This window comes from Ctenopharyngodon idella, chromosome 18, assembly GCF_019924925.1.
Source record: "Ctenopharyngodon idella isolate HZGC_01 chromosome 18, HZGC01, whole genome shotgun sequence".
Lineage (NCBI taxonomy): Eukaryota > Metazoa > Chordata > Actinopteri > Cypriniformes > Xenocyprididae > Ctenopharyngodon > Ctenopharyngodon idella.
In genome coordinates, this window is record NC_067237.1 from 15,408,614 (window position 1) to 15,435,252 (window position 26,639).

Sequence of the window (26,639 nt, forward strand, 5' to 3'; positions counted from 1 at the left end):
TTGGTATCTTTGGCAGTGTGGGCAGATGCCAAACCCTGCTGGAAAATGAAATCAGCATCTCCATAAAGCTTGTCAGCAGAAGGAAGCATGAAGTGCTTTAAAATTTCCTGGTAGATGGCTGCGTTGACTGTGGACTTCAGAAAACACAACACCAGCAGATGACATGGCAGCCCAAATCATCACTGACTGAGGAAACTTCACACTGGACTTCAAGCAACATGGTTTCCATGCCTCTCCACTCTTCCTCCAGACTCTGGGACCTTGATTTCCAAATGAAATGCAAAATTTACTTTCATCTGAAAAGAGAACTTTGGACCACTGGGCAACAGTCCAGTTCTTTTTCTCCTTAGCCCAGGTAAGACGCTTCTGACGTTGTCTTTGGTTCGTGGAATGTGACAGTTGTAGCCCATTTCCTGAAGACGTCTGTGTGTGGTGGCTCTTGATGCACTGACTCCAGCTTCAGTCCACTCCTTTTGAAGCTCTCCTAAGTTCTTAAATCGGCTTCGCCTGACAATCTTCTCAAGCCTGCGGTCATTCCTTTCACTTGTACACCTTTTCCTACCACACTTTTTCCTTCCAGTCAACTTTCCATGAATATGCTTTGGCACAGCACTCTGCGAACAGCCAACTCTTTCAGCAGTGACCCTCTGTGGCTTACCCTCATTGTAGAGGGTCTTGATGATCGTCTTCTGGACAACTGTCCAGTCAGCAGACTTCCCCATGACTGCTGTTGGGATCACTGACCTAAACCCAGTATTTATACCCTGAGAATGGTCATTTAATAGAACTTCTAATAATTTGAGATACTGATTTTTTTGATTTTGATGAGCAGCAAGCTGTAATCATCAAAATGAAAACAAAAAAGTCTGGAAATATTTTACTTTATGTCTAATCTAGAATATATTTAAGTTTTACTTTTTGAATTAAATTACAAAAAAAAAAAAAAAAAAAAAAAACTTTTTCATGATATTCTCATTTATTGAGATGCACCTGAGATGCACCTATGCACGCCATTCCTCTGCAGTGTACGCCATGTTGTGTCACAGGAAATAGTCACCCCAGTTTGGCTTTCTACTTCTTCAGATAACTGCAGTGAACTTGCATGCCGATTTTCTTCAACCCTTCTCATCAGAAGATGCTCCTGTCGAGGTGTTAACTTCCGTGGACGACCTGGACGTCTCTTTGAGATGGTTGCTGTTACGAACTTTTAAAGGTCTAGGGTTAGAACATAAGATTTAGTTGTTGCACATTTCTGTACAATCATCGGAATCTGCCACACCATTATTTGACACATCTGTCTGTTTTTGTATTGTTTATTTCACACAAATCTGACCCTAAAAAACATGTGAAAACGAACAAACGTCATTTAACGTCAGTCAGACGGTGTCTTCTCATCTCAGCAGGCGGTTCTTGGCCAGAATAAACTGAATAATGTAAATTCTGCTGATAGTCGAAGGTCAGACCACACCATCTGACCAGGAACATTGTCAGATTTTCGTGCTGTTTTGAATGTTACTGAATTGTGATCTTAGCAAACAGTTTTGAAGATTGTCTTTCTCCATTCCAGTAGATTCCAGCTGTACTTGTTTACATACGTGTGAAACAACAGTTTGAGGGTGTTACAGAACTAAGATTGCCGTTGAGTCACCTGACTTTTCTTTAATGAACTTTCCAGTAAATCACCCAAATACAGGAGATGATTTGAGGGTGTGGCACTTTAATGTCAATGTTGTTGCATCCGTTTCCATCATTAATTATGTTCACCTCAACTGTATTTGTTTTTTTGCATCCAGAGAAATGAGTTGAAAAAAAGATAGAAATCATTTTTGTCATCTTCTGTCCACTTGACATTAATCACAATGAAAGAGACAGAGTTTCTTAAACAACATGACAGAATTTTCTGAATTAGTAAATAATATTTTGCACACAATTCTAAATGATGCTAGAAAAATCAGATGTTTATTAAAAATAAGCACTGCATTTTCTTACAACTCACACAAAGTATACAGGATAAAAAGCAAATGAATTGAGTAAAGTTCTCTTAAGTCAGGCTAAATAAAGTTCAGAGCTGCTTTTATTAAGAATATCAAACTCTGAAAATGTTCCACAGCTGCTTCATGAAAGCATAAATGATCCTGTAATTCATTTGTGATACTGATTTCCATAAGAGACGTCATACAAACAGAAGCTGTCATGTGTTTCCCTTTATAGAGTCAAATATCAAAGATACTCATTTACTGAGATACACTGTAAAGTCTGATATGTTAAAGAAAGGAGTGTCATCATCATCATCATAATCATAATCATAATCATCATCTCAGAATTTCTGGCTGCTGATGGGACTGAAAGTTTTGGACGTTTCCTCCGCCATGAACGCCTCGATCTCCTCCACGGTTCGAGGAACGCAGGTCAGCAGCTCCACGCCGTCAGCCGTCACAGCGATATCATCCTCAATGCGCACCTGAACAGACACACACATGATCAATATTCATGTGCATTAAAATAGTCTGAACAGTGTTTCTAATATCTGAATTCAAAGTGAAATATTAAAACTATACTGTATTATATATGTATATAATTCATCATATATGTAATTATGCATACATTATAGCATATAATATTATATATTGACAAATCATTGGCAAAATAACCTGCAAAAATGATATGGTGTTAAAGAAAGGACTAGTTATGGATTGATGTGAATCTACTGGAATATATGATTAGTTTTTAATAATTCTGACCCCGCCGAAGCCGCGGAAGCGATTCAGGACGTCGTTGTTGATGAAGCCGCACTGAGCCGGTGAGTTGAGCGCTTTATCCAGCAGGTGGTTGATGAAATAGATTCCCGGCTCCACCGTGAGGACCATGCGCTCCTGCACCACACGGCCCATCCGCAGACTCTTCAGCCCCGGCTCGTCCACGCGCTCGGTGCCCTGAAGAACAGAAACACAGAATCACTTTCACTGAATCTTTACCAACATCATACATGAACCTCAGTGAGGGGAAAAAAGAGACACTTTAATAAAGAGGAAAAAGTCTGACAGCACAAAGGAAATCTCTCCCTCTCTGATGAAACACTCAGAACTGACCTCTGGATATCCTCCCACATCGTGGACGTCGATGCCCAGCAGGTGACCCAGTCCGTGCGGCATGAACACGGAGCCCAGATGAACCTTCAGCATCTCCTCCACCTTCCCACGCAGGATCCCGATCCTAACCAGATCCTCCAGGTGAACCCGGTCAGCCAGACGATGCATGTCCGTCCACTTCACACCTGACCGGTGACATCAGAGACATTTCTGAGCTTAGACCGGCATTAGACTGCTAGTATTTGGTATGGAGACTCTCTGTGTTTGTACCTGGTTTGATGGCGGCCATCACGGCTCTGGAGGACTTCAGCACGGCTTCATAAATGGCTCTCTGGTCAGCGGTGAACTTGCCGTTGGCCGGGAAGGAGCAGGTGATGTCTGAGGAGTAGCAGTAATACTCTCCGCCCATGTCAAACAGACTGTCAGGAAACAATCAGATGGTTTTTATAGGAATCTTTCCCTGGACCAGATCTAAAAACACTTCTATGGCTTGGGTTTAGTTTTATGATTTGGTTTGGTGACATCAAATACTGACTGAGTATTCCTAGTTTATAATTATTAATATTTATTTGACATTTTACAATGAACAGTATCACCAAAAACCACAAAAGGCCTCTGGGCTTCAAGAAAAGCCATTTCCCCTTTTATATTGTTTATTATAGATTTCAACAAACCATTTAACATACAACTTACAATGTTGTTTTTCAGTGTACAGGATATTAATGCAATAAATTATATAGAAACAAAAAAATCTGAATTTCACTAAATAGGTATCATTTTAATTAATTTTTGTTTATGGATATAGAATTTTGATGCACATACTTTTAGAGACTTGTTTTGATTTTCAAAATAAACACTTCCTATGTCTGAAAACTAATTTAATGACATAAATATCATTTGAATGTAGTAAATCAGCTTCAACTTTGAAAATCATATCAAAGATGTGCTTGCAAAAGATGAAAAGTGTGTTTGTATTTCCTGTCCACCAGGGGTCAGTGTGCAACTGCTTAAAAAGAGATCATGAAGTCTGAACACTGAAGAGTAAATATTCAACACCTGCATGAATCAACAAGACAGCTGACACAGAACATGATTTATTCACATAGGTAAAAGAGGCTCATAAACTCACCACATGTCTCCATCCTGGATGGTTTTGTCATTGGGAGCTCCGGCGTGTCCGTAATGCAGGACGGAGGAGTTATTCCCACTGTTGGAGTTTTAACATGTTAACATGCAACCCAAAATAACTCAAATAATTGACCAGAATTGACCATATCATCCTCTACATTCTGATGAACATCATCTATCTTTTTATCTTTAACTGTTGAGGAAGTTCAGTCCCTCAGAGCTGTAGGTGGTCAGTGACAGATGCATTATTGGTAAATAATGGTCAATGCCACGTTCAAGAGCTGAACCGGACTTTAAAATTGTCCCATCAAGTTTTAAATTACACTTCACCCCCCAAAAAACAACAACTGTGTGACAAAACTTGAATTTTAAGTCATTATTCACTGAAAATCTTGTATCATAAATGATCGTGATGTGCCTGGTTTGAATATGCATGAAAAAGTGTTCATCACACACAATCATATGATTTCAAAAGACTTAATGCACGTCACATGCACTACAATGTTATAGTGCTTTTTCTACTTTTATAGGTTAACAAACATTTTTAGGTGAACTATGCATTCAACACTGAAACCGAAACATGTCTGAAGTTCATTTATCTGTCCAGATGTTTGCTGTGATTTAACTTTTGCTTTAGCTGATTTAACTCCAAGACACATCTCTTGCTCTGGGTACAGAATGATATTGGACACTAAGATGCGCACACACACACACACACACACACACACACACACACACACACACACACACAGCAGCAATTTCCTGTGGTCTGTTATTGCACTGTAAGGTCTTGTGTTGTTTGTGTAACACTCAGTAAGAACATCAGTAATGACCACAACAGCCTCTGATCGCTGACCGGTTCTGATCTATTGTTTGTGTTGGTGGTGATTTACCTTCCGCAGATGCAGGTGTACGAGGTGTGACGCATCCCTCCGCGAGAGTAACAGTAGTGCTGGAACAGGCTGAAACACACATTTCACATGAGCATCAGTGAATCTCAGTCATACTTCAGCACAAAACCAAAAGAAAGAAAAGAAATTACAGAAAATGATGCATAATAATAGTTTTAATAATACTTTTTGCAGTGTAATGTCATTAACCCCAATTCTTATTTTAAATTCAATGAGAACATTTCAAAGAACTGAATCCAAAGCATCAGCCAAAAGCGTCACAGAAACCGCTTGCTTTCATTTCTCCACTGTGACCGGCACTAAAATTGTAAAATGCAACATGAAGAGCCTGAAAGAGCCTGTCAGTCGATATCAATTGAAAAAAGTGGCAGCCTCAGAAAACCTTGAGTGATAACTTCATATCTCCACATCAACAACACAGAGATGCACACTGATATGAAGTAAAGAGACGAGAGGTTTTCATCTGTTGTGCCATAAAACCCCACAGATGCACATTAAAGGATCAGAGACACTCAGACACCCTAGCAACCACATAGCAACACACTAACAACCACTCAGACACTCTAGCAACCACCTAACAAAAAATAAATTGGTAACACTTTAGAATAACTCACGCTATGAATCATTAGTTAAGCATTAGTAAATAGTTAGTTCATCATTTATAAAGCATTAATAGACATTAATAAGCAGTTTATAAATACACCTATAAATGCTTTGTTCTTGATTTATTAGCATATCTATAATGTGTTTAATAAATGTATTTTCATACTTTATTAATGATCAATTCAATTTACACTTTACAGAAATGTATTTTTTATATCAGATTGCAAAAGCTTAGTTTCATTTTACTGCACAGTTATGTTTTCTGGAGGAGTACAGGGATTTTTACTTTCTGTGAAATTGCAGAGGTTTACTTTTAATTGTATATCAAGTTAACCATCGTAAAGTTTAATTTTTTTCCTTGAAATAAATATTTCTATGTTCGGTATCCTTCAAATCTCCTTTATAAAAGCTTTACGAGGCATGAATAGTCCTCACTTTAGATGAGCTCACAACAATAGTTCACTGACAACTACTAAATGTTTTATAACTACCTGAATTAATCATGCATTACAGTAGGAATATGTATTAATAAAGCATTTATTAACACACTGAGTAACTATTACCATATGTCTAAATAATAATATGTATAAATGTACATTTAAATTGTTTATTAATCATTTACTTACACTTTATAAATGATCTTATGAACCACTGACAACTCCTAAATAATGTAATACTTAATTCAGAAATGATAAATTGATCATTAATAAAGTATGAAAATACAATTATTAAACACATTACAGATACGCTTAGAAATCAACAACAAAGCATTTACAGGTGTATTTATAAACTGCTTATTAATGTCTATTAATGCTTTATAAATGATGAATTGACTGTTTACTAATGCTTAACTAATGCTTTATATTGTGCAGTTATTACAAAGTGTTACCAATAAATTTTAATTTTGGATCTCTTCATTTTAAATCAGGAAATATTTCAAAACAGATGAATTACAAAACACAATCAAAAATCACTAAATCACATAAGAAAATGATCCAAAACAAAAACACCAAAAGAATTGCCTGAACTTTGTCAAACCCTCTCAAACAGTTAAACAACATTTCTCCTTTTTGGTTTTAACCCTGGGTTAAGCAACATTTCACACTCAATTACAACTCTGAAAGGGTGTTCGCATATTTGCATATTTAAAAGCTTTAGTAACACTGACTGGACAAACACAACCACTGGTTTAACATCTGCTTGTCTTAAACAAAAATAAAAAAAATAAAATGGTCTCTTCATGACTTCATAGACTGAAACTTACAATGTTCATTAATATTCAATGTCAACAAAGCTCATTAATATTCAGTGACAACAATGCTCATTAATATTCAGTGTCAAAAGTGATGATTAATATTCAGTGACAACAATGCTCATTAATATTCAGTGTCAAAAGTGATGATTAATATTCAGTGACAACAATGCTCATTAATATTCAGTGTCATAAGTGATATTTAATATTCAGTGTAAACAATGTTCATTAATATTCAATGTCAACAATGTCCGTTTATTTTAGTTGTTTTATCTTCATTAATATTCAATGTCAAAAGTGATAATTAATAATCAGTGTAAACAATGCTCATTAATATTCAGTGTCAACACAGCTAATCATTAATGTCAACAGTGATCATTAATGAGCATTGTTTACACTGAATACTACAATATTTAATGCAAACAATGCTAATTAATATTCGGTGTCAACAAAGCTCAATTTTCAGTATCAATAATGCTCATTAATATTCAGTATCAACAATACTCATTAATATTCAGTATCAACAATACTCATTAATATTCAGTAGCTTCAAACATTCTAGCGATACATTGTAGCGATACAAGTGGGCTTCATGACTCAAGGTTACAATGTTACTAACCCCTTTTTCAATTTTCATTTCGTAACGGAGTTAAAAGTTGTTCTAACTTTGGGTTAAACAAACGAACCTAAAGTTAAGTATATTGTATTATGCTAATAGAGGACACAGAAACTATGAACAAACAGGACGAATATTGCACATGAAGCCAGTTTTGGCCAGAACTGTTATTCTCTTGGGAAAGAGCAAATAACAATTGATGGAGCTGTAATTAATTTCAGAAATCACTCAGACAAAGAACGAAGGTTCGCAGCAGGCGTCAGATCGTGAAGGTCACGTGACTCTTAATTGGCTGATTTCAGATGATTCTTTCTGACGGTCATTAAAATTCCACTTGGTTTCTTTCCCATTATGAGGAGATGAAGTGATCAGGGAAACACTTCCTTCAGGGTTTGATCTGTGTGTGTTTAATATAGATTGTATGATCCAGTTATGCTAGATTAAATCACACGCTAACTGGAGATTTGATATGAAAAGTACTTTTAATTGAGGGATAATTGTAACCGGCATCCAGGAAACAACTTGACACACATTTCCCCCATTCAAGCTCTTTTCATATGGCAGAATATGTACTACTGTAGCTCAGATTGCTCAAGAAGTTAATGCTGGCTCTGATAGAGAGGTGTCAGAATACACAATCCATCACAGTTTGTTGCGTATGGAGCTGCATAGACACAGACCAGACAGGGTGCCCATGCTGACCCCTGTCCACCGCCGAAAGAGCCAACAGTGGGCATGCGAGCATCAATCGTAACTGCTTCAATGTTTATATGGTCACAAATTATAACTAAATTATCATTTAGCTTTAATTTGCTAAAATTTTTAATTTGCACCTATAAGGCATGAAAATATTACGATATTATAAACAGTTAACATCATGATTTTTCTGCACATTGTGAATTGTGAAAAGCGCTATACAAATAAATGTGACTTAACGTGCCGCAAAGTGATGATTAATATTCAGTGTCAACAATGCTTATTAATATTCAATGTCAAAAGTGATGATTAATTTTCAGTGTAAACAATGCTCATTAATAGTCAACAAAGCTAATTAATATTCAATGCTCAAAATGCTCATTAATATTCAGTGTCAACAATGCTCATTAATATTCAATGTCAAAAGTGATGATTAATATTCAGTGTAAACGATGCTCATTAATAAAGCTAATTAATATTCAATACTCAAAATGCTCAATAATATTCAGTGTCAACAATGCTCATTAATATTCAATGCCAACATTGTGCATTAATATTCAATGTCAATGTCAGTGATTATTAATGAGCATTGTTGACACTATACACATTTATATACAAATAAATTTGACATGCCGCAAAGTGATGATTAATATTCAGTGTAAACAATTAATATTCAATGCTCAAAATGCTCATAAATATTCAGTGTCAACAATGCTCATTAATTATATTTAATGCCAACAATACTTATTAATATTGTCAACAATGCTCATTAATATTCTGTCAACAATGTGCATTAATATTCAATGTCAACAGTGATTATTAATGAGCATTGTTGACACTATACAAATTCCTATACAAATAAATGTGACATGCCGCAAAGTGATGATTAATTTTCAGTGTAAACAATGCTCATTAATATTGTCAACAAAGCTAATTAATATTCAATGCTCAAAATGCGCATTAATATTCAGTGTCAACAATGCTCATTAATATTCAATGTCAAAAGTGATGATTAATATTCAGTGTAAACAATGCTCATTAATAGTCAACAAAGCTAATTAATATTCAATGCTCACAATGCTCATTAATATTCAGTGTCAACTATACTCATCAATATTCAATGCCAACAATACTCATTAATATTGTCAACAATGTGCATTAATATTCAATGTCAATGTCAGTTAATTTTCAATGTCACCTATAAGGCATGAAGATATTGATATTATAAACAGTGATTTTTCTGCACATTGTGAAAAGCACCAACAATGCTCATTAATATTCAATGTCAAAAGTGATGATTAATATTCAGTGTAATCAATGCTCATTAATATTCAATGTCAAGTGATGATTAATATTCATTGTAAACAATGCTCATTAATACTGTCAACAAAGCTAATTAATATCCAGTTTCAACAATTGTTATTAATATTCAATGTCAACAGTGATTATTAATGAGCATTGTTGACACTTAATATTAATTTTAATTGTCAATGTCACCTATAAGGCATGAAGAGATTAAGATATTAAAAAACAGTGACATCATGATTTTTCTGCATATTGTGAATTGTGAAGTGCTATACAAATAAATGTGACTTAATGTGCTGCAAAGTGATTAATATTCAGTGTCAACAATGCTTATTAATATTCAATGTCAAAAGTGATGATTAATTTTCAGTGTAAACAATTGATTAATAGTCAACAAAGCTAATTAATATTCAATGCTCAAAATGCTCATTAATATTCAGTGTCAACAATGCTCATTAATATTCAATGTCAAAAGTGATGATTAATATTCAGTGTAAACAATGCTCATTAATATTATCAACAAAGCTAATTAATATTCAGTTTCAACAATGCTCATTACTATTCAATGTCAACAGTGAATATTAATGAGCATTGTTGACACTTAATATTAATTTTCAATGTCAATATCACTTATAAGGCATGAAGACATTATAAGATATTATAAATAGTGACACCATGATTTTTCTGCACATTGTGAATTGTGAAATTGTGAAGCGCTATACAAATAAATGTGACTTAACGTGCCGCAGACACCTGAAAACTCCTCTGGAATAACAAACCGATGCACAATATACTCTGAAACACATTGACACAGCAGCCACCATGTAAAGAAATAGTTCTCCAATAGTAACTCCAAACATCATCCTGTAATAGTAAAGCTGCATGTATACCGTCAGTGCTGCAGTATGAAACGGCGTCTCAGAATAGCTCACGTTCACCCAGAGGAAGAGCCGGTTAGAGTCTGAGTGGGCTGCTTGTGCTTTTTCTTTGAAATGCTTCCATTCCTCCGGCATCCCAGACTCCTCCTCTGCACAGGGATATCCCTCAGCGCTGGCATCGGTACGGCACGCCAGACTCAAACGCACTGATCTCGGTCCAACACGCCGGCCTGCCGCAGGGCTGAGGGACACGTCCAGCTTTCTCTGAACGAAAGTCTTACGAGAGACTGTCGAGACTCACGTGTGGGATAACCTTGACTGCTCTCCGACATTTACACACGCTAGTTTTAAAACCTAGCGAGCTGCGTTGACATCGTCTGCATTTAAAACTATTCAACATGATACTCTAACATGTATTAAAATGCATGCTACGCAACAATAGTTTTTGAATTTGACTGTCTATTTAGTAGGCATCTCTCTAGGGTTTGGAGAAGTGATATTCTTTCTCTTTAACTCACTGATTCCCAAACTTTTTTTGGGAATCCATGCTTTTTTTTTTCTCCTGAGATTTTAAGTTAGTATTTCAATAAATAAACCACACATTCACATGTTCCTGGTTCTCTGATGACGGTTAATGATCAAATGACATGCAGGAAAATTAATTACTTCTTTGGTAAAATCAATTACTTTCATATATTAAAATGACCATTTTTAATGTGATATTTTTATGATTTTTAAAGTGTTTTAATTTGAATGTTATTTTAAAATTATTTTAAATTTATATATTTGTGATTTAATTTTTAGCTTTTTTTATAGTTTATATTTTAAAATAATTTTACATTTTCATGATTTAATTAATTTTTAGTATTTTATTTTGATTGATTTTAAAATTATTTATTTTAACGATATAATTATATTTTATAGTAAATGACTTTTTTATTGTTTTTATTTTAAAATGATTTAAATTTCTAAATTTTTTATTAATTTCATTTTTAGTTAGTTTTAGTTTGGTTGTTTTTATATTATTATTTAATATTTTCATAATAAATTTAGTAAGTGTTTTTATAAATTTTATTATAAATTATTTATTTTAACTTTATATATACTTTATATAACTATTATATATACTTTATATTCTATTTTTAGTAAATAATTTTTTTAATGTTTTAATTTTAGTATTACTCATTTTAATTTTATATAATTAAGATTTAATTATTTTTTAGTAAGTCTAATTTTGATTGTTTTTGTTTTAAAATGATTTATTTTAACTGCACATATTTTTATTTTTTAGTAAATGTTTTATTTTAAATGTTTAAATTTTAGAATTACTTATTTTAATTTTACATTTATTTTTATTTAAGCTCCATACATTTAATAATTTTATAATTTTTAGTATGTTTTTTTTTTTTTTTTGGTTTTATTTTCACTTTTCATATTTTTGATTTAACACATTTTTAGTAAGTATTTTTATAGATTTTATTTTTAAATTATTTATTTTATTTTTAAAAATAATTTTGTAAAAATATATTTATTTAATGTTTTAATTTTAGAATTACTTATTTTAATTTTATATAATTAAGATTTAATTATTTTTTAGTAAGTCTAAATTTGATTGTTTTTATTTTAAAATGATTAATTTCAACTTCACATATTTATATTTTTAGTAAATGTTTTATTTTAAATGTTTTAATTTATTTTGATTTTACATTTTTAAGATTTAATTATTTTTTAGTAAGTTTTTTATATATATATATATATATATATATATATATATATATATATATATTTTTTTTTTAATATAATTCAAATTTTTAAATTTTTTATTAAATTCATTTTTAGAAAGTTTTATACATTGATCATACACCCTAACAAACACCCTGCACTTCCGAACCCCGGTTTGGGAAACCCTTCTTTAGAGGAAAGTCGAAGCACCGTGATAACAAGCACCACGAGGACTGATATCCCAGCATGCTCTGGTGTTTTGGGGCTGCGGTGCACCTGGAAGCTTGATTTATCACACAGACAGAGGCGCGTCGCATCACACAGTCTCACCATCTGCGTTTCCTCTTAAATGAACAATCACAGCAGCTTCCACACGCTGTTCTGTGAGCTCCTCAACATCAGGACGCTTTCTGACTTCAACTCCCATCCTGTCGTTCGTTCCGCAGGTTTATCTGTTCAAAGAGAGCTGCTCTAAACACACAACAGAAGTGGAGCTCAATCACAGGTGTGACGATGCATAATTCATCTGTAATGACTCCGTTTGCTGACCCAAAAATGAATATTGCATCCTCATTTTACACAAATGTACAATATCTAACGCTTTAGTGTCTATAAAAGTGACAATCCCATGATGCCTCACTGTCAGCGCCCACACCAAGGGCAAACGCTCGTCTTCATACTGACATCACACTAAGACGAACATGTGCTTAAAAATGAAACACAAACGCAGAAAACGCAACAGATGGTGGAGACGGATCAGGCTGGATAATCTAATCTCAGTTCAGTAAATCCTAATCAAATGCCGTGTTTGTGGCGGTTAGAGTGACATTTCCCATTGGTAACCCGGGACAGCTGTTTGTTATCGCCTGGATTTGCATTTTTAGGACAAGCCGTGCTGTCTTTCGCTCAAATTTCATCTGGATTTATCCGCGGTCAGTCTTATTTTCCGCCGAAGGGATTCGGAGCTAAACACAAATGTTTTTCACTGATTATGCAACTAAATCTCAGCAGGATAATTAAAGCAAAACAATGTTTCCGTGTCATGAACGCACCTGTCCGTCAAACACACCAGCCCGTCAAACTCGTGGAGAGAAATTAATACTTTTATTCATCAAGGACGTGTTAATTTGATCAAAAGTGACAGTAATGACATTTATAATGCTATAAAAAGATTTTATTTCAAATAAATGCTGTTCTTTTAAACTTTTTTATTCATCAAAGAATCCTGAAAAATAAAACTGTATCAGTTTCCACAAACATATGAACTGTTTTCAACATTGATAATAATCAGAAGTGTTTCTTGAGCAGCAAATCATCATATTAGAATGATTTCTGAAGGATCATGTGACACTGAAGACTGGAGTAATGATGCTGAAAATTCAGCTTTGATCACAGAAATAAATTACATTTTAATATATATTCACATAGAAAACTTATTTAAATATAATATTAATATTTCACAATTTTTTTTTTCACACAGTTTTACAGTTAATTATTTTAACTTTGCATATTTATATTTTTTAGTAAGCGTTTTATCTTAAATGTTTTTATTTTAGAATTACTTATTTTAATTTTACATTTTTAAGATTACATTTTTATTGTTTTATTTTGATTGTTTTTATTTTAAAATGATCTATTTTAACTTTACATATTTATGTTTTAATAAATGTTTTTATTTTAGAATTACTTATTTTAATTTTACATTTTTAAGATTTAATTCACTTTTAATGTTTTATTCTGATTGTTTTTATTTAACAACTATTTATTTTAACTTTACATATTTATGATTTAATATTTTTTTATTTACAATTAAACTTTACATTTATATGATTTAATACATTTTTAGTAAGTGTTTTTTATCGTTTTTAATTATTTAAATGTTAATTTTTTAATAAATGAATTACTCAAATACATATTACTCAAAATGAAATAAATAAATAATGAATTTATTATAATTATAAATAAATTATTAAAAATGTAATTATATTATATTATGCATTTATTTTATTTTGATTGTTTTTTTTTTAAATTATGTATTTTAACTTTACATATTTATGTTAAATTAATATTCAGTGTTTTTAGTTTTTATTTTTAATTAAATTTTACATTTTCATGATTTAATTCATTTTTGGTAAGTGTTTTTTCAAAATCTGTACTGTATTTTTGATCAAATACATGCAGTCTTGAGAAGAGACTCTCTTTACAAACAAGTGTAACATTTATAAGTGTAATCTGAACAAATCATCACCAAACCCAAATATTATATAAATTTAGTTCCCATCACATTAATAAAAACATTAACTACAAAAAAATATTATGAGATTAATTGTGACGATGGCTCAAAATAGATGTTAATGAAGTGCAAACAGTCAATAAATCTCTTTCAAATTCATTATCCGTTCTTTCTTCCCTCTCTTTCTCTGGGACGTTTCCTCTGAGAGGCGCAGTGGACGAACGCTGTAATTAGCGGCTCCGGGGCACGTCTTCGTTTCTGCTCACTTAAATCACCCTTAAATATGTGCTTTAAAGGCCATTTTAACAAGAAGTCTTTATGTTCACACAAACTGCAATTAAAGTAAATGAGGGATGAGTTTTAACGAGAGGTTAGTGAACACGCTGGTGCTAGAGTCTGAGATGAAACAGAGGATCGTGGAAGAATAAAGTGGAGTAACGATTGAAAACGGAGCAGAGGTGCCGTCTAAGAATAACCCGATGATACACACGGATTTACGGGATTCTGCAGTACATCCGACTTTAAAAGTCAACATGAAACACTTTTCACAAGCACTTTATGTAATTTCAGAGTTAAAAGCAAAGTAGGAATTGACTGGATAGTGAAACTGTAGTCTTACATTCCAGAATGAGTCAGGTGGTTAAAGGGGAGGGGCTTAAAAGTAGGAGGGGTTAGTGATGTCATTCGAAATGGAACGCCGTTCATCAAGCTCTTTTCTGTTGTAAATTTAAAATTGTTTACTTTGAACATGACACTATTTGGCAACACTTTTCACATAGAGGTATCATCACAATCACAATTTAATCATTATCCTGGAGATTAAATTACATAAAAGTCCCATTCTACATCAATTCCCAATAACTAAAACTAAAACTATTAAAAAAAAAAAAAAAAATATTGATATTCATTATTTTTGGTAATTGAAATATTAGGCTGAAATAAAATTGATTGTTTTTATTTTAACATTATTTTAACTTTTCATATTTATGATTTAATACATTTTTAGTAAGTGTTTTTATAGATTTTATTTTAAAAATATTTATTTTAACTTTACATAGTTATAATAATTATTTTTTAAAATGTTTTAATTTTAGAATTACTTATTTTAATTTTATATTTTTAAGATTTAATTATTTTTTAGTAAGTTTAATTTTGTTTATTTTTATTTTAAAGAGATTTATTTTAACTTTACATAATTATATTTTTAGTCTTTTTTTAATGTTTTAATTTTAAAATTACTTATTACTTATTTTAATTTTACATTTTTAAGATTTAGTATCTTTTAGTTAGTTTTTTATTGTTTTTTTAATTATTCCAATTTTTACATGTTTTATTAAATTCATTTTTAGAAAGTGTTCTACATATGTTATTGTTTTACATAACATAAATAACATAAATATAAATATTAGAATAAAAAAAGATAAACAAATGTAAACAAGAAATGCTTTGGCAAATAATGGAAAAGTACTAAAATTTCGGTAACATTTTACAATTATGTTCCATAAGTTAAGGCATTAACTAATTTACTGTATTTATTAATCGTTATGTTATTTAATAAACATACAACTGTTCATTGTTAGTTCATGTTCAGGTCCACTAAATAATATTAACAGATACAACTTTTGATTTTAATAATGTATTAGTAAATGTTGAAATTTTATCTTCATATTATTATCCAATTATTTTTGTTGTCTTTAACTCATATTTTCTATATTTGAGAAGGTAGAAATAGGTTTGCACATAATTTTAACAATATCATGACAAACTAATGTTATGTTGTATAATTTAAAGCCTGTGTATGAGTGTATGAGTGTGTGTGTGTGTGTGTGTCCTGAAATCACTCTAGTTCTGTCTCTGCAGTGCTTCAGCTGAGGCTTTTAGAAGGACCGAAAATCAAGCGAATCTCTGTTTCTCTCCCCTGTTGACGCTCACAGAGACACGGAAGGCCCGAGCTTCACCTGCAGGCATCATTAATGTGGCTGAATCCCTGATCGATGATCACACACACACACACACACACACGGAGCTGGAAAGCTCTCAGTGAAATGAGAATCTCAGAAGCCGCATTTGCCTGAAGCCCCAGTAAACATGATCACAGGAGGCAGGTCATCTCTAACGCTGATCATAGCGCCGCTCCACAGCAATACTAACACTTCTTTTTCATTATTTGCTATTATTGTTCTAACCTTAATTAAATCAGCATTAACCTACATTAAAGGACGGTGTTAAATATTGGCAAGATTGTAGAAAGTTCATACCAGCCTAAAACATTGACAAACAAATAGTTGGTTACTGGACCAATATGAACCAATAATCCATGCGGTCTAGCAGAAAAATGAAAGATTATAGGGCTTTTCACACTTAAAACGGTTAACCCTGGGTCATACTTAACCCATAACAACATCTGCAAAGTTACGACACTCAAAGTTCAATGCTAAGGGAGATATTTTCTTTTACAGAAATCGCTTTTTAAGGACTACAACAAACGGCTGGTAGGGACTACAACGAGCTTCTTCCTGTGAAAATGTAAAATTTACATAAACCCCGCCCCCGAGAACACATAACAAAGGGGGTGTGGCCATGTTGGGCTGCTTTAGAGAAGAGGAAGAGTTGTTGTAGGAGAGTGTTGTTGTCATGCCGTCATTTTACACCGGACTGCTTCACAAACGAGGGTCAATTCAACAAAAAAAGATTAACATGACGACACATGCTAGTCGATGAGTTGAATCAACTCCACAGAAACTACATAAATTTAAAAGTTGTAACTTCTTCCTGAGTCTCTCCATCAGTGTCGACTCCGGTTTGAACAATGTAAGGCTGAACACCGTCGTCATTTTGGCTGCGTGAGATTCTCCAGCTTTGTTGTTGTTGAGCGACCGAAGCGCGAGCTGTTAAAGCTCCGCCCTCTTCTGGAAAGGGGGCCGGGAGCAGCAGCTCATTTGCATTTAAAGGGACACACACAAAAACGGCATGTTTTTGCTCACACCCAAATAGGGGCAAATTTGACAAGCTATAATAAATGATCTGTGGGGTATTTTGTGCTGAAACTTCACAGACACATTCTGGGGACACCAGAGACTTGAGAAACGCAACTGCAGAGTTTACAAACTAAAACGGGGTCTACAGCTTTTTCGAAAGTGTCTGTTTTCGAGGATCGACAGCCGTAACTGTAGCAAAAGTTATGCATTTTAAAACAAAAACGACTAGTGTAAACAGGGCCTAATCGTGGGCTTCACGTCACCTTAGATTTCTGGTTTGTTATCTTGATGATTTTGAAACTCTGACTCGAACACCACAGCTTGACATGGCCTCAGTTCAAAGATGTCTGGGCTTTTTTGAAGGCCCTCCGGCCCATATTGTCTCCGACGGCCTGTATTGATTAAAGGCTCGTGAAAAAGCCTTGTTTTTCCTGGAGAGCAGCAGCTCTGTATGACATCGTACCCACATCCAGCTTCCGAAAAGGAGGAGCGCTTTGTAATCAGTTTTGGGAATCAACACACTTTCTGAGATGTCGTCTCAGATCATGTTGTGGTCGATACTTCCTGGCAGCCAAAATTTCGGAGCACTTTATTCAGTTACATAAAAGTGAAACTCATGCATAAGCAATCCTATTATAAAACTTATATAATAAATCTAATTATAAAACGGCTGGATGCAATTGGAGGGGCATCTCTCAGCGAGCAGAGTTTTATCTGTAGCTCACTGCATGAAGGACAGAAATGAAGTGGGAGGGAATCTCATGTGGGGACAGATTTCTCTCTCTCTTCACGCTTGTACGTCTTTCATCAGAAAAAAAAAAAACAGTTGCAAATGAATGCAGCATGCACTCAGTTTCAGAGAGGAATAGATTTGAGGCTGGGAAGTCTCACATCAACTGAGTATTTTTAGAAGCATTTGAGGTGAGAATGAATTTACTTGAATGCAAAGGGAATTTTGTCACTCAAACTATGCGATGGGGTTCTGGAGGGTCTTAAAGTCAATCAGAAATCAAAATTTAATTTCATAAAACATGTTTCTGGTCTAAATGTGAACGATTCATCAGTGCACATTATTCTATATAAGTAAAAGTCTGTTAATGCAATTAATTAATAATTAATTATTAAATACATATATTATTTAGAAATAAATAAACTCACCAAGGTTGCACATGCTATTAGTTAAAGGTTAATTTAATCTATTTTCTTTTAGACGGCTGTTGTAGGTAATGCAGCCTTTTTTAAATCTAGTCAATAGCGTAGTAATTTAATGCTAAATATAATAAATGTAACGGCAATAATAGCAAATGAAGACTGATTTGAAAAAGAACCATTACCTGTGGGAAACATGGCGACGTTCTTGATGGTGAACTTGACCTTCTCCACATCATTCTGAAATGTAAAGTACGCTTTTCACCCTCCAATCAATTAAATTCAGTCCCGTTTCACTCATTTTCAAATGACTCTAATTAAGAGGGTAATATATAACTGAGGTACAGAAGGGAGTGATACTGAAACATTAAGCCATCTCAAACCTTCACAGCAAAACATCAGTGATACTAAAAGTACAGAGAGGATTCTGGGTAAAGCAATTTTGTATATTCCACAGTTTCATCTAACCCAGAAAGTTTAATATCTCACAATGAAAACTGTCTGCAATCGCAGACTCATATCAAAGCACATCAGGGCATAACGCTTCCTAAAATTCACACATTTCCACATTACGCCAAGCTTAAACTTAAAAAGTTTTGAGATAAAAAATTCAGCTCGTTCTGTGTGTGATTCCATCAGAGACACAGACATGAAAATATTCAAACTCTAAGAGGAAACTGACTCTGTATCAAGTAGGAAATACGCTGAGGATCATCTTGTAACCGTGCATTGTAAAATAGTGCAAATACTGAGTGAAAAATTGCATTTTTAATTTTTTTTTTTTTACTGGCTAACACTTTACAATAAGGTCTCATTAGTTAAAGTTATACATTAACTAAAATTAACCAACAATGAGCAACACATTTGTTACACTGTTTCTTCAACTTTGTTAATGTTAGTTATTTAAAAATACAGCTGTTAATTCTTGTTCCATTAAATAAGGTTAACAAGTTTTTAATAACGCAAATTATAAATGAAATTAAAATTAACATAGATTAATACATTTTAGAACTGTTTATCATTGTTAGTTTAAGGACTACAACAAACAGCTTGTAGGGACTACAACGAGCTACAACGAGCGACTGCTTCACAAACGAGGGTCAATTCAATGCTGGATTTGCACAAAAGATTAACATGACGGCACATGCTAGTCAATGAGTTGGTTCTTAAAGGTTAGTGTCTAGGTCATGTTAACTAATAACTAACAAATGGAATCTTATTAAGTGTTTTCTTATACTGCCTTCACTCTTAGAAGGTTCTATATAGAACCTTAAAGGGTTCCGTCAGGCGCTTCATATGTAGAACCTTAAAGGGTTCCGTCAGGTGCTTCAAACGTAGAACCTTAAAGGGTTCCGTCAGGTGCTTCACATGTAGAACCTTAAAGGGTTCCGTCAGGCGCTTCATATGTAGAACCTTAAAGGGTTCCGTCAGGCGCTTCATATGTAGAACCATAAAGGGTTCCGTCAGGTGCTTCAAACGTAGAACCTTAAAGGGTTCCGTCAGGCGCTTCACATGTAGAACCTTAAAGGGTTCCGTCAGGCGCTTCATATGTAGAACCTTAAAGGGTTCCGTCAGGCGCTTCATATGTAGAACCTTAAAGGGTTCCGTCAGGCGCTTCATATGTAGAACCATAAAGGGTTCCGTCAGGTGCTTCAAACGTAGAACCTTAAAGGGTTCCGTCAGGCGCTTCATATGTAGAACCTTAAAGGGTTCCGTCAGGCGCTTCACATGTAGAACCTTAAAGGGTTCCATCAGGCGCTTCATATGTAGAACCTTAAAGGGTTCCGTCAGACGCTTCATATGTAGAACCTTAAAGGGTTCCGTCAGACGCTTCAAACGTAGAACCATAAAGGGTCCCGTCAGGTGCTTCAAACGTAGAACCTTAAAGGGTTCCGTCAGGCGCTTCACATGTAGAACCTTAAAGGGTTCCATCAGGCGCTTCATATGTAGAACCTTAAAGGGTTCCGTCAGGCGCTTCATATGTAGAACCTTAAAGGGTTCCATCAGGCGCTTCATATGTAGAACCTTAAAGGGTTCCGTCAGGCGCTTCACATGTAGAACCTTAAAGGGTTCCATCAGGCGCTTCATATGTAGAACCTTAAAGGGTTCCGTCAGACGCTTCATATGTAGAACCTTAAAGGGTTCCGTCAGACGCTTCAAACGTAGAACCATAAAGGGTCCCGTCAGGTGCTTCAAACGTAGAACCTTAAAGGGTTCCGTCAGGCGCTTCACATGTAGAACCTTAAAGGGTTCCATCAGGCGCTTCATATGTAGAACCTTAAAGGGTTCCGTCAGGCGCTTCATATGTAGAACCATAAAGGGTTCTGTCAGGTGCTTCAAATGTAGAACCTTAAAGGGTTCCGTCAGGCGCTTCATATGTAGAACCATAAAGGGTTCCGTCAGGCGCTTCAAATGTAGAACCTTAAAGGGTTCCGTCAGGCGCTTCAAATGTAGAACCTTAAAGGGTTCCGTCAGGCGCTTCAAATGTAGAACCTTAAAGGGTTCCGTCAGGCGCTTCATATATAGAACCTTTAATGTTTCGTCAGGCACTTCATATGTAGAACCTTAAAGGGTTCCGTCAGGCGCTTCAAATGTAGAACCTTAAAGGGTTCCGTCAGGCGCTTCAAATGTAGAACCTTAAAGGGTTCCGTCAGGCGCTTCATATATAGAACCTTTTAGGGGTTCCATCATGAGATCATTTTATGGATTTAGTTTTTATTAATTGTTTTTCTTTTTTATTAATTCTTTTTTATTCAGCTCGTAAACATACTTTATCACCAGAAAATCTGAAATAACCTATTAAACATGAAAGTATTATGCAATCATTTAAGGCATTTCTCCTTATATAGAACCTTTTTGGTTCTATATAAGGAAATTAAAATTGAGACAAGTAGTATAGAACCCCATTGAAACTTTTTCTAAGATTGGCCTAAAAGAACGCAGCAGAATAACTTTTGGGACAGCCGTGTCATGAGAGTGCCTTTATATATATAAATTCACAGGGCAAAAAAAGACAGAAGTCATCGTTTGCGCAGCTCTATTTTCCCATCACCCTCTTATATCATAAGCCCTATATACAGCACTGGCACGTTATCTCCTTTCTGTGATGCAGCATATATCAGGCGCTTTGAAGTCACAGCCAGTGGCCATCGCAAGAGAGTCGTAATGAAATCTTCAAACTGCTGCTAATTGCAGCTGTATCTGGAGTCTTTGCGAGGGCTGGAGAGAAACGAGGGAAATGAAGGCGAGAGAGAGAAAGAGAGAGAGAGTTACAGAACAATGAGCACCACATAAATGCCAAGCACCAAAGGGACATCAGGGACAAACGCCACCGCAGCGAGAAAAAAACAGAACATAAACAACAGCAAACTTCATCTCTAGCATATTTATAACGCAAACCCACACATCTGTGTGTGATTATTCTTTCTCAGATTTAATTAAATCAATTAAGAGTTACGGTCGTATTGATACACGAGGGGCGGCCAGTCTTGAATAATGTGCGTTATTAATTCAGACAATAAGGTCAAGCCTTCACATTTAATAAAAGCAAACTAGGAGAATTCACTCAGAGAGGAGCAGGGAATTGTGGGATAGATTTCAGCAGCGTCTTTCATCCCATATTCTCAGTTCCCCTGTCACCTGTGCTGCCTATTTATAACTTGTAACCATAACAACAGCTGTATTGCTTTACAAATATAAAGTCAGGGAGCAGGATGCTTTGCCTTGGAATAATATTTACAACATCTTCATCTGGATCTTAAAGGCAGAAATCATTAGATGAACAGAGGAAGATCAAAATAAATCAGAAGAATGTGTGACACTTTCAATTCGTTTAGAGAACTCCCATGAAATTAAACCAAAAGAGAAGTGAAACCTTCAGAGCTGCTGAGACAAGAACGATAAAAAGACAGATGAAGTTAGAACCGGATCACATGAGAAGAAACCTTGTCACAAGACACTTAAAACACAGAATTATGACTGAACATGTCTGCAATCACATAAAAAATGATTCATATTAGAATTTGGTTAAATGCATTAAACTGACTGTAATAACCTAAAAAACATGCATATCTTTAATTTAACATACGCACTAACTAATGTTACCATAATATACCTGTTATGGAAATATATCAATTTACACGTATGAACTATCAAAAATGAATGAAGATTTGTAACTGTATTTGCATGTGAAGACAAGGATCAAATTCAGTCCCAAACTGTGAATGCGTTAAATGTTCAATTAATGACAATTTGGATAGGTGTAAAATAATAATTATAAATTGATAAAAAAATAAATAAATAAATAAAATAAAATAAAATAAAATAAAAAATGTATTACACGCACACACACATAAAATGTTATAAATATGGTCGTTCATAAACCATTCACAAACAAGTAACAAAAACTCAAGTTTCTCTATTTCTCAAATTATTAATAATATTAATAACTAATAATAATAATTATAATTATTATTAGTATCATATATATGTTTTTTCACTAATCATTCCAGATTTTCTTTCTATTTTGTTTCCTTTCTTTTGAAGACCTTAAAGGGATAGTTCACCTAAAAATTATAATAGGTTGTTTGCACATGACGTCATTGCTGTGGCACGAAATGCGGCTGGAGGGCAGGAAGTGATTTTTCTATATAGGAATCACTATCAAAAACTCAAAATTCCTATGTTTTGCATTGTTTATGGTTGCTCAAATCGATAAAACCGAGAAACCACAAGGAGCTTTTATCGTTTACGTAACTTTTAATTTTAAAAGTTGTCGTCTTCAACAGCGTTTTGTGTCTGCTGATACTGAAATTAATATGGATACCTGCTTACCTTTTTTTGTTTTTGACTTGTTAAATATTCGCATTCTTCATGGTATCATTTGCAGGGAAGAGAAGCTATTTTATCCCACTGCATGATCATTTGTTTTTAACTTTTGAGTCAACTATCCGTTTAATGTGAAGATAATGATTATAATAATTAAAAAGATAATAGTTAACAAAATTCCAAACTCTCTAGTTTCTCTCAAAGAGACAGTGAGGTCATCTGTTCTTCCTTAACAAAGAGTTACAAACAGGAAGGATCGAACTCATCGAGGGCCAAGTGAAGGAAATAGAGTGAGAAGAATCTACTTTGCTTGTGCAGCGGCAGGTAATGAAAAGAGCGAGCGTGAAAGTGGACCGCTGTCATACGGAGCGCTGCCTCGACCCGCCACGGCTAACAAGCGTTTAGCTGACAATGGGTTAAAGCCAAAGGTTTGACGTCTCTCAACTTCCTCGGCTCACAGATACTTTAGTTGGACCTAATTGCTCTCTGAGGGACCAATCCTGCGGTCAGACCCGGCTGAACACGGCACAGTGCATGCTGGGTAACCTTCACCTTTCCAAAACACAGATCCATACCAGCAATATTCACAGTTTTGGACTAAATAATACGAGCGCTCCATGATCACAGCAGCTGAGCTCACTCTTAATCCTGTTATTTTCCAGAAGAGATGAAAAACGATGTCTCAAGTCCCACGACACAAATTAAATCTCATAATCCTAAATATTTCAAACACCCTGGATTAAAGGGAGATGAAGAACTACAAAACATGTCAAACCAAATGAAAATCGCATTTAAAATATGGCAAAACGAAAGTAGATTTTTACATTTTCTGCAAGTGAGGGATGCTTGACCATGTTAGATCGGATCTCCAGGCTTTTTACAAGATCCCATCTGAAGAAATCCGTTTTGTCTGGCATTCAAAGCCACAAGTCTAACAGTAAGTCTTGTCTGATACCCAAAATCAACAAAACTGTATTAACTAAAAGTGTTTTATCAACCTGAGAGGTTGACAACCAAGGAAGAGCAGAAATCAGGAGACGAAGTGATGATAAAAAAAAATTAGCAAGGTTTATTAAATAATCTTCATCTAAACTTCATCCCTACTTCGTCTGGACTTCATATAACCAGTACAAATCCAACAAGTGTTATTATATCAAAGCAAAAGAAAATTACTGCTTTACAATAGGCGTGCTGCGATAATCTGTGTTAACAGTGTTCAGCCGCAACACTGGTTACATCACTTGCCCACCGCGGCACCGCCCCCACCGCGTTTTGATTTTTTTATAGTAATAAAAATCATTTAGTTCAGTTAGAGAACAGACACCACAATTAGAAACTGAACAGCATGAGCTGAACAAGAGTTGCAGCAGGAGTCAGATATCATTTATCATGAGAGTGAGGAGTTTACTGACAAGATGATGGCGGAAAATTCGCTTTCAAAGCTAAAAGTGGCGATAATTCGAAAGCGAAAGTAAAACGCGCACTGCTGCATGGGCATTCATAACAGTGCGTAGCCACTGGCGTGGAGCAAAGCGAGCATTTGAGTTTCCATAGGAATTAATTGAAAACGCTGCTCTGCGCCAGTTGACTTGCACCATAAGCGATTTAAAAGCCAGGTGGAAAAAGAAGGAAAAACTCCAACTCCCCCCAGCCCGGTGATACCAGTATTACCAGTGTTGACACATGTCGATTAACCGGTGGGGAAATTTCCTCACCATCACATCCCTACTTCACAACGTATTTCTGTGACATTAAAAACCTTGAAATGGTTTTTTATCCCTTACTCATGAAGACAAATATCCCTTGAAACCAAACAAACATAAGATTAAACAACAATAATAAAAAATAACTAAAATGAATGTTCATTATTTTCCTCATATTCTCCATTGTTGCAGCTCCTGTCTTCCCAGTCTGTCAGTAACGCTCTGTCTCTATGAAGCCCCTCCTTCTGAAAAGCACAATGTGCTCTGATTGGTCGGCTGGAGCAGTGTGTTGTGATTGGTCAAGCGCTTCGAGTGTGTTTGGGAAATGTGTTTGAGCCGAACAAGAGTCGCAGCACACATCAGCAGCAGGAGTCAAGAGTGAGGAGCTGACTGACAAGACAATGGCGGAAGATTCGCTTTCAAAGCTAAATGTAAAAGCGGCTATTAAAATGTGTCCCGCCCCTTACCATAACCGCCAGTTTCAACACACTACTAACTCAATCAGGCCCCGCCTCTTTATTCTGCATATGAATTATTTAAATGAGGAATATTGTGACGTGTTCGTTCGCAGAAGAAAACTCAAGACTACAATGGAGGCGTTTCATAAACTGTGACTCTGATATAGAGAATAACTGGAACTTTGCAGAGCTTTTTCATGCTTAAACAACACTAAAGAGAGATGAACTCAGATCCTTCAACCACGAAAAACCTGACCAATGCTAAATGGTTGCAAACCTCTGCAAATGCAAGATGAAAACCCCTGTTTCGCCACATTGATTGCACTCTGCGTGAACTTTGAGGAAGATCAACTTTTCTCACCCGCTGTCATCAGCTAGCTTTCAGTTCTTCATGGTTTCAAACCTCATGACACAGCAAACAAATCATCACCTCGACGTGAAGACAGATGCTTTAAAAAACCTCCACTTCATTTCTTTCACCTTTGAATATCTTCATCATCTGCTGCCTGGGGACAAGGCCAAGTTTGAGTTTCATTTTTACCACGTTCATTATTTGCTCTTGAAAATGTCTGCAGGATACGAGAACAAAAAAAAAAAAAAAAAAAGCTTAGTCCTCGAGGAACAAAAGCAAACTTCATAACAACACATGAAGTTAAGAGAGACATTCGTCAGCCTGCGGCTACGAGAGGAAGCAGGCTTCATCAATCTGAGAAAGCAAGTCTTCTAGTTCCTAACGCTCACGTTTGTCCTGCTTTAGTGCTACGTGACCGAATACAAATGCAGCATCTGTACCACCTCCCTTCAGCTGCAAAACAACTAGAACAACATTAAGACTGTTGTTGTGTGTAATCATCTCATTAAAGAATAAAAAATAACATTTCTTCACTTCCTTTCTTCTGTGCAATACAAAAGGAGATCATCTATGGTGCTTGTTCAATCTAGATATGGCATGTCAAGAAAGACGTGTCACAGCTATTTTGATGACTTGCAACCGATGATATTTGACCACTGGCGTCCAACTGTGTCTGGCGTGTTTTGACAAGCCATATTTGAATTGAACATTGTCAATCATATGGTCATATGGGTTTGGA

The 26,639-nt window shown here is 34.9% G+C and overlaps 1 protein-coding gene across 6 annotated transcripts in view; it reads right to left on the reverse strand.

The window, feature by feature from the left end:
- LOC127499717 (xaa-Pro dipeptidase-like) overlaps positions 1-26,639 on the reverse strand; it is a 99,113-nt gene that overhangs the window by 27,905 nt on the left and 44,569 nt on the right. For 2 of the 6 annotated variants that reach the window (XM_051870239.1, XM_051870237.1), the window contains exons 10-14: positions 5,111-5,179; positions 4,219-4,296; positions 3,360-3,508; positions 3,090-3,274; positions 2,742-2,933 (exon numbers count right to left, since the gene is read on the reverse strand). In XM_051870239.1, coding sequence (XP_051726199.1) covers positions 2,742-2,933; positions 3,090-3,274; positions 3,360-3,508; positions 4,219-4,296; positions 5,111-5,179 — 673 coding nt within the window. Of the gene's footprint in view, positions 1-1,937; positions 2,462-2,741; positions 2,934-3,089; positions 3,275-3,359; positions 3,509-4,218; positions 4,297-5,110; positions 5,180-26,639 lie in introns of those variants that run through there. The other 4 variants (XM_051870240.1, XM_051870238.1, XM_051870241.1 and 1 more) reach the window with 4 other exon arrangements.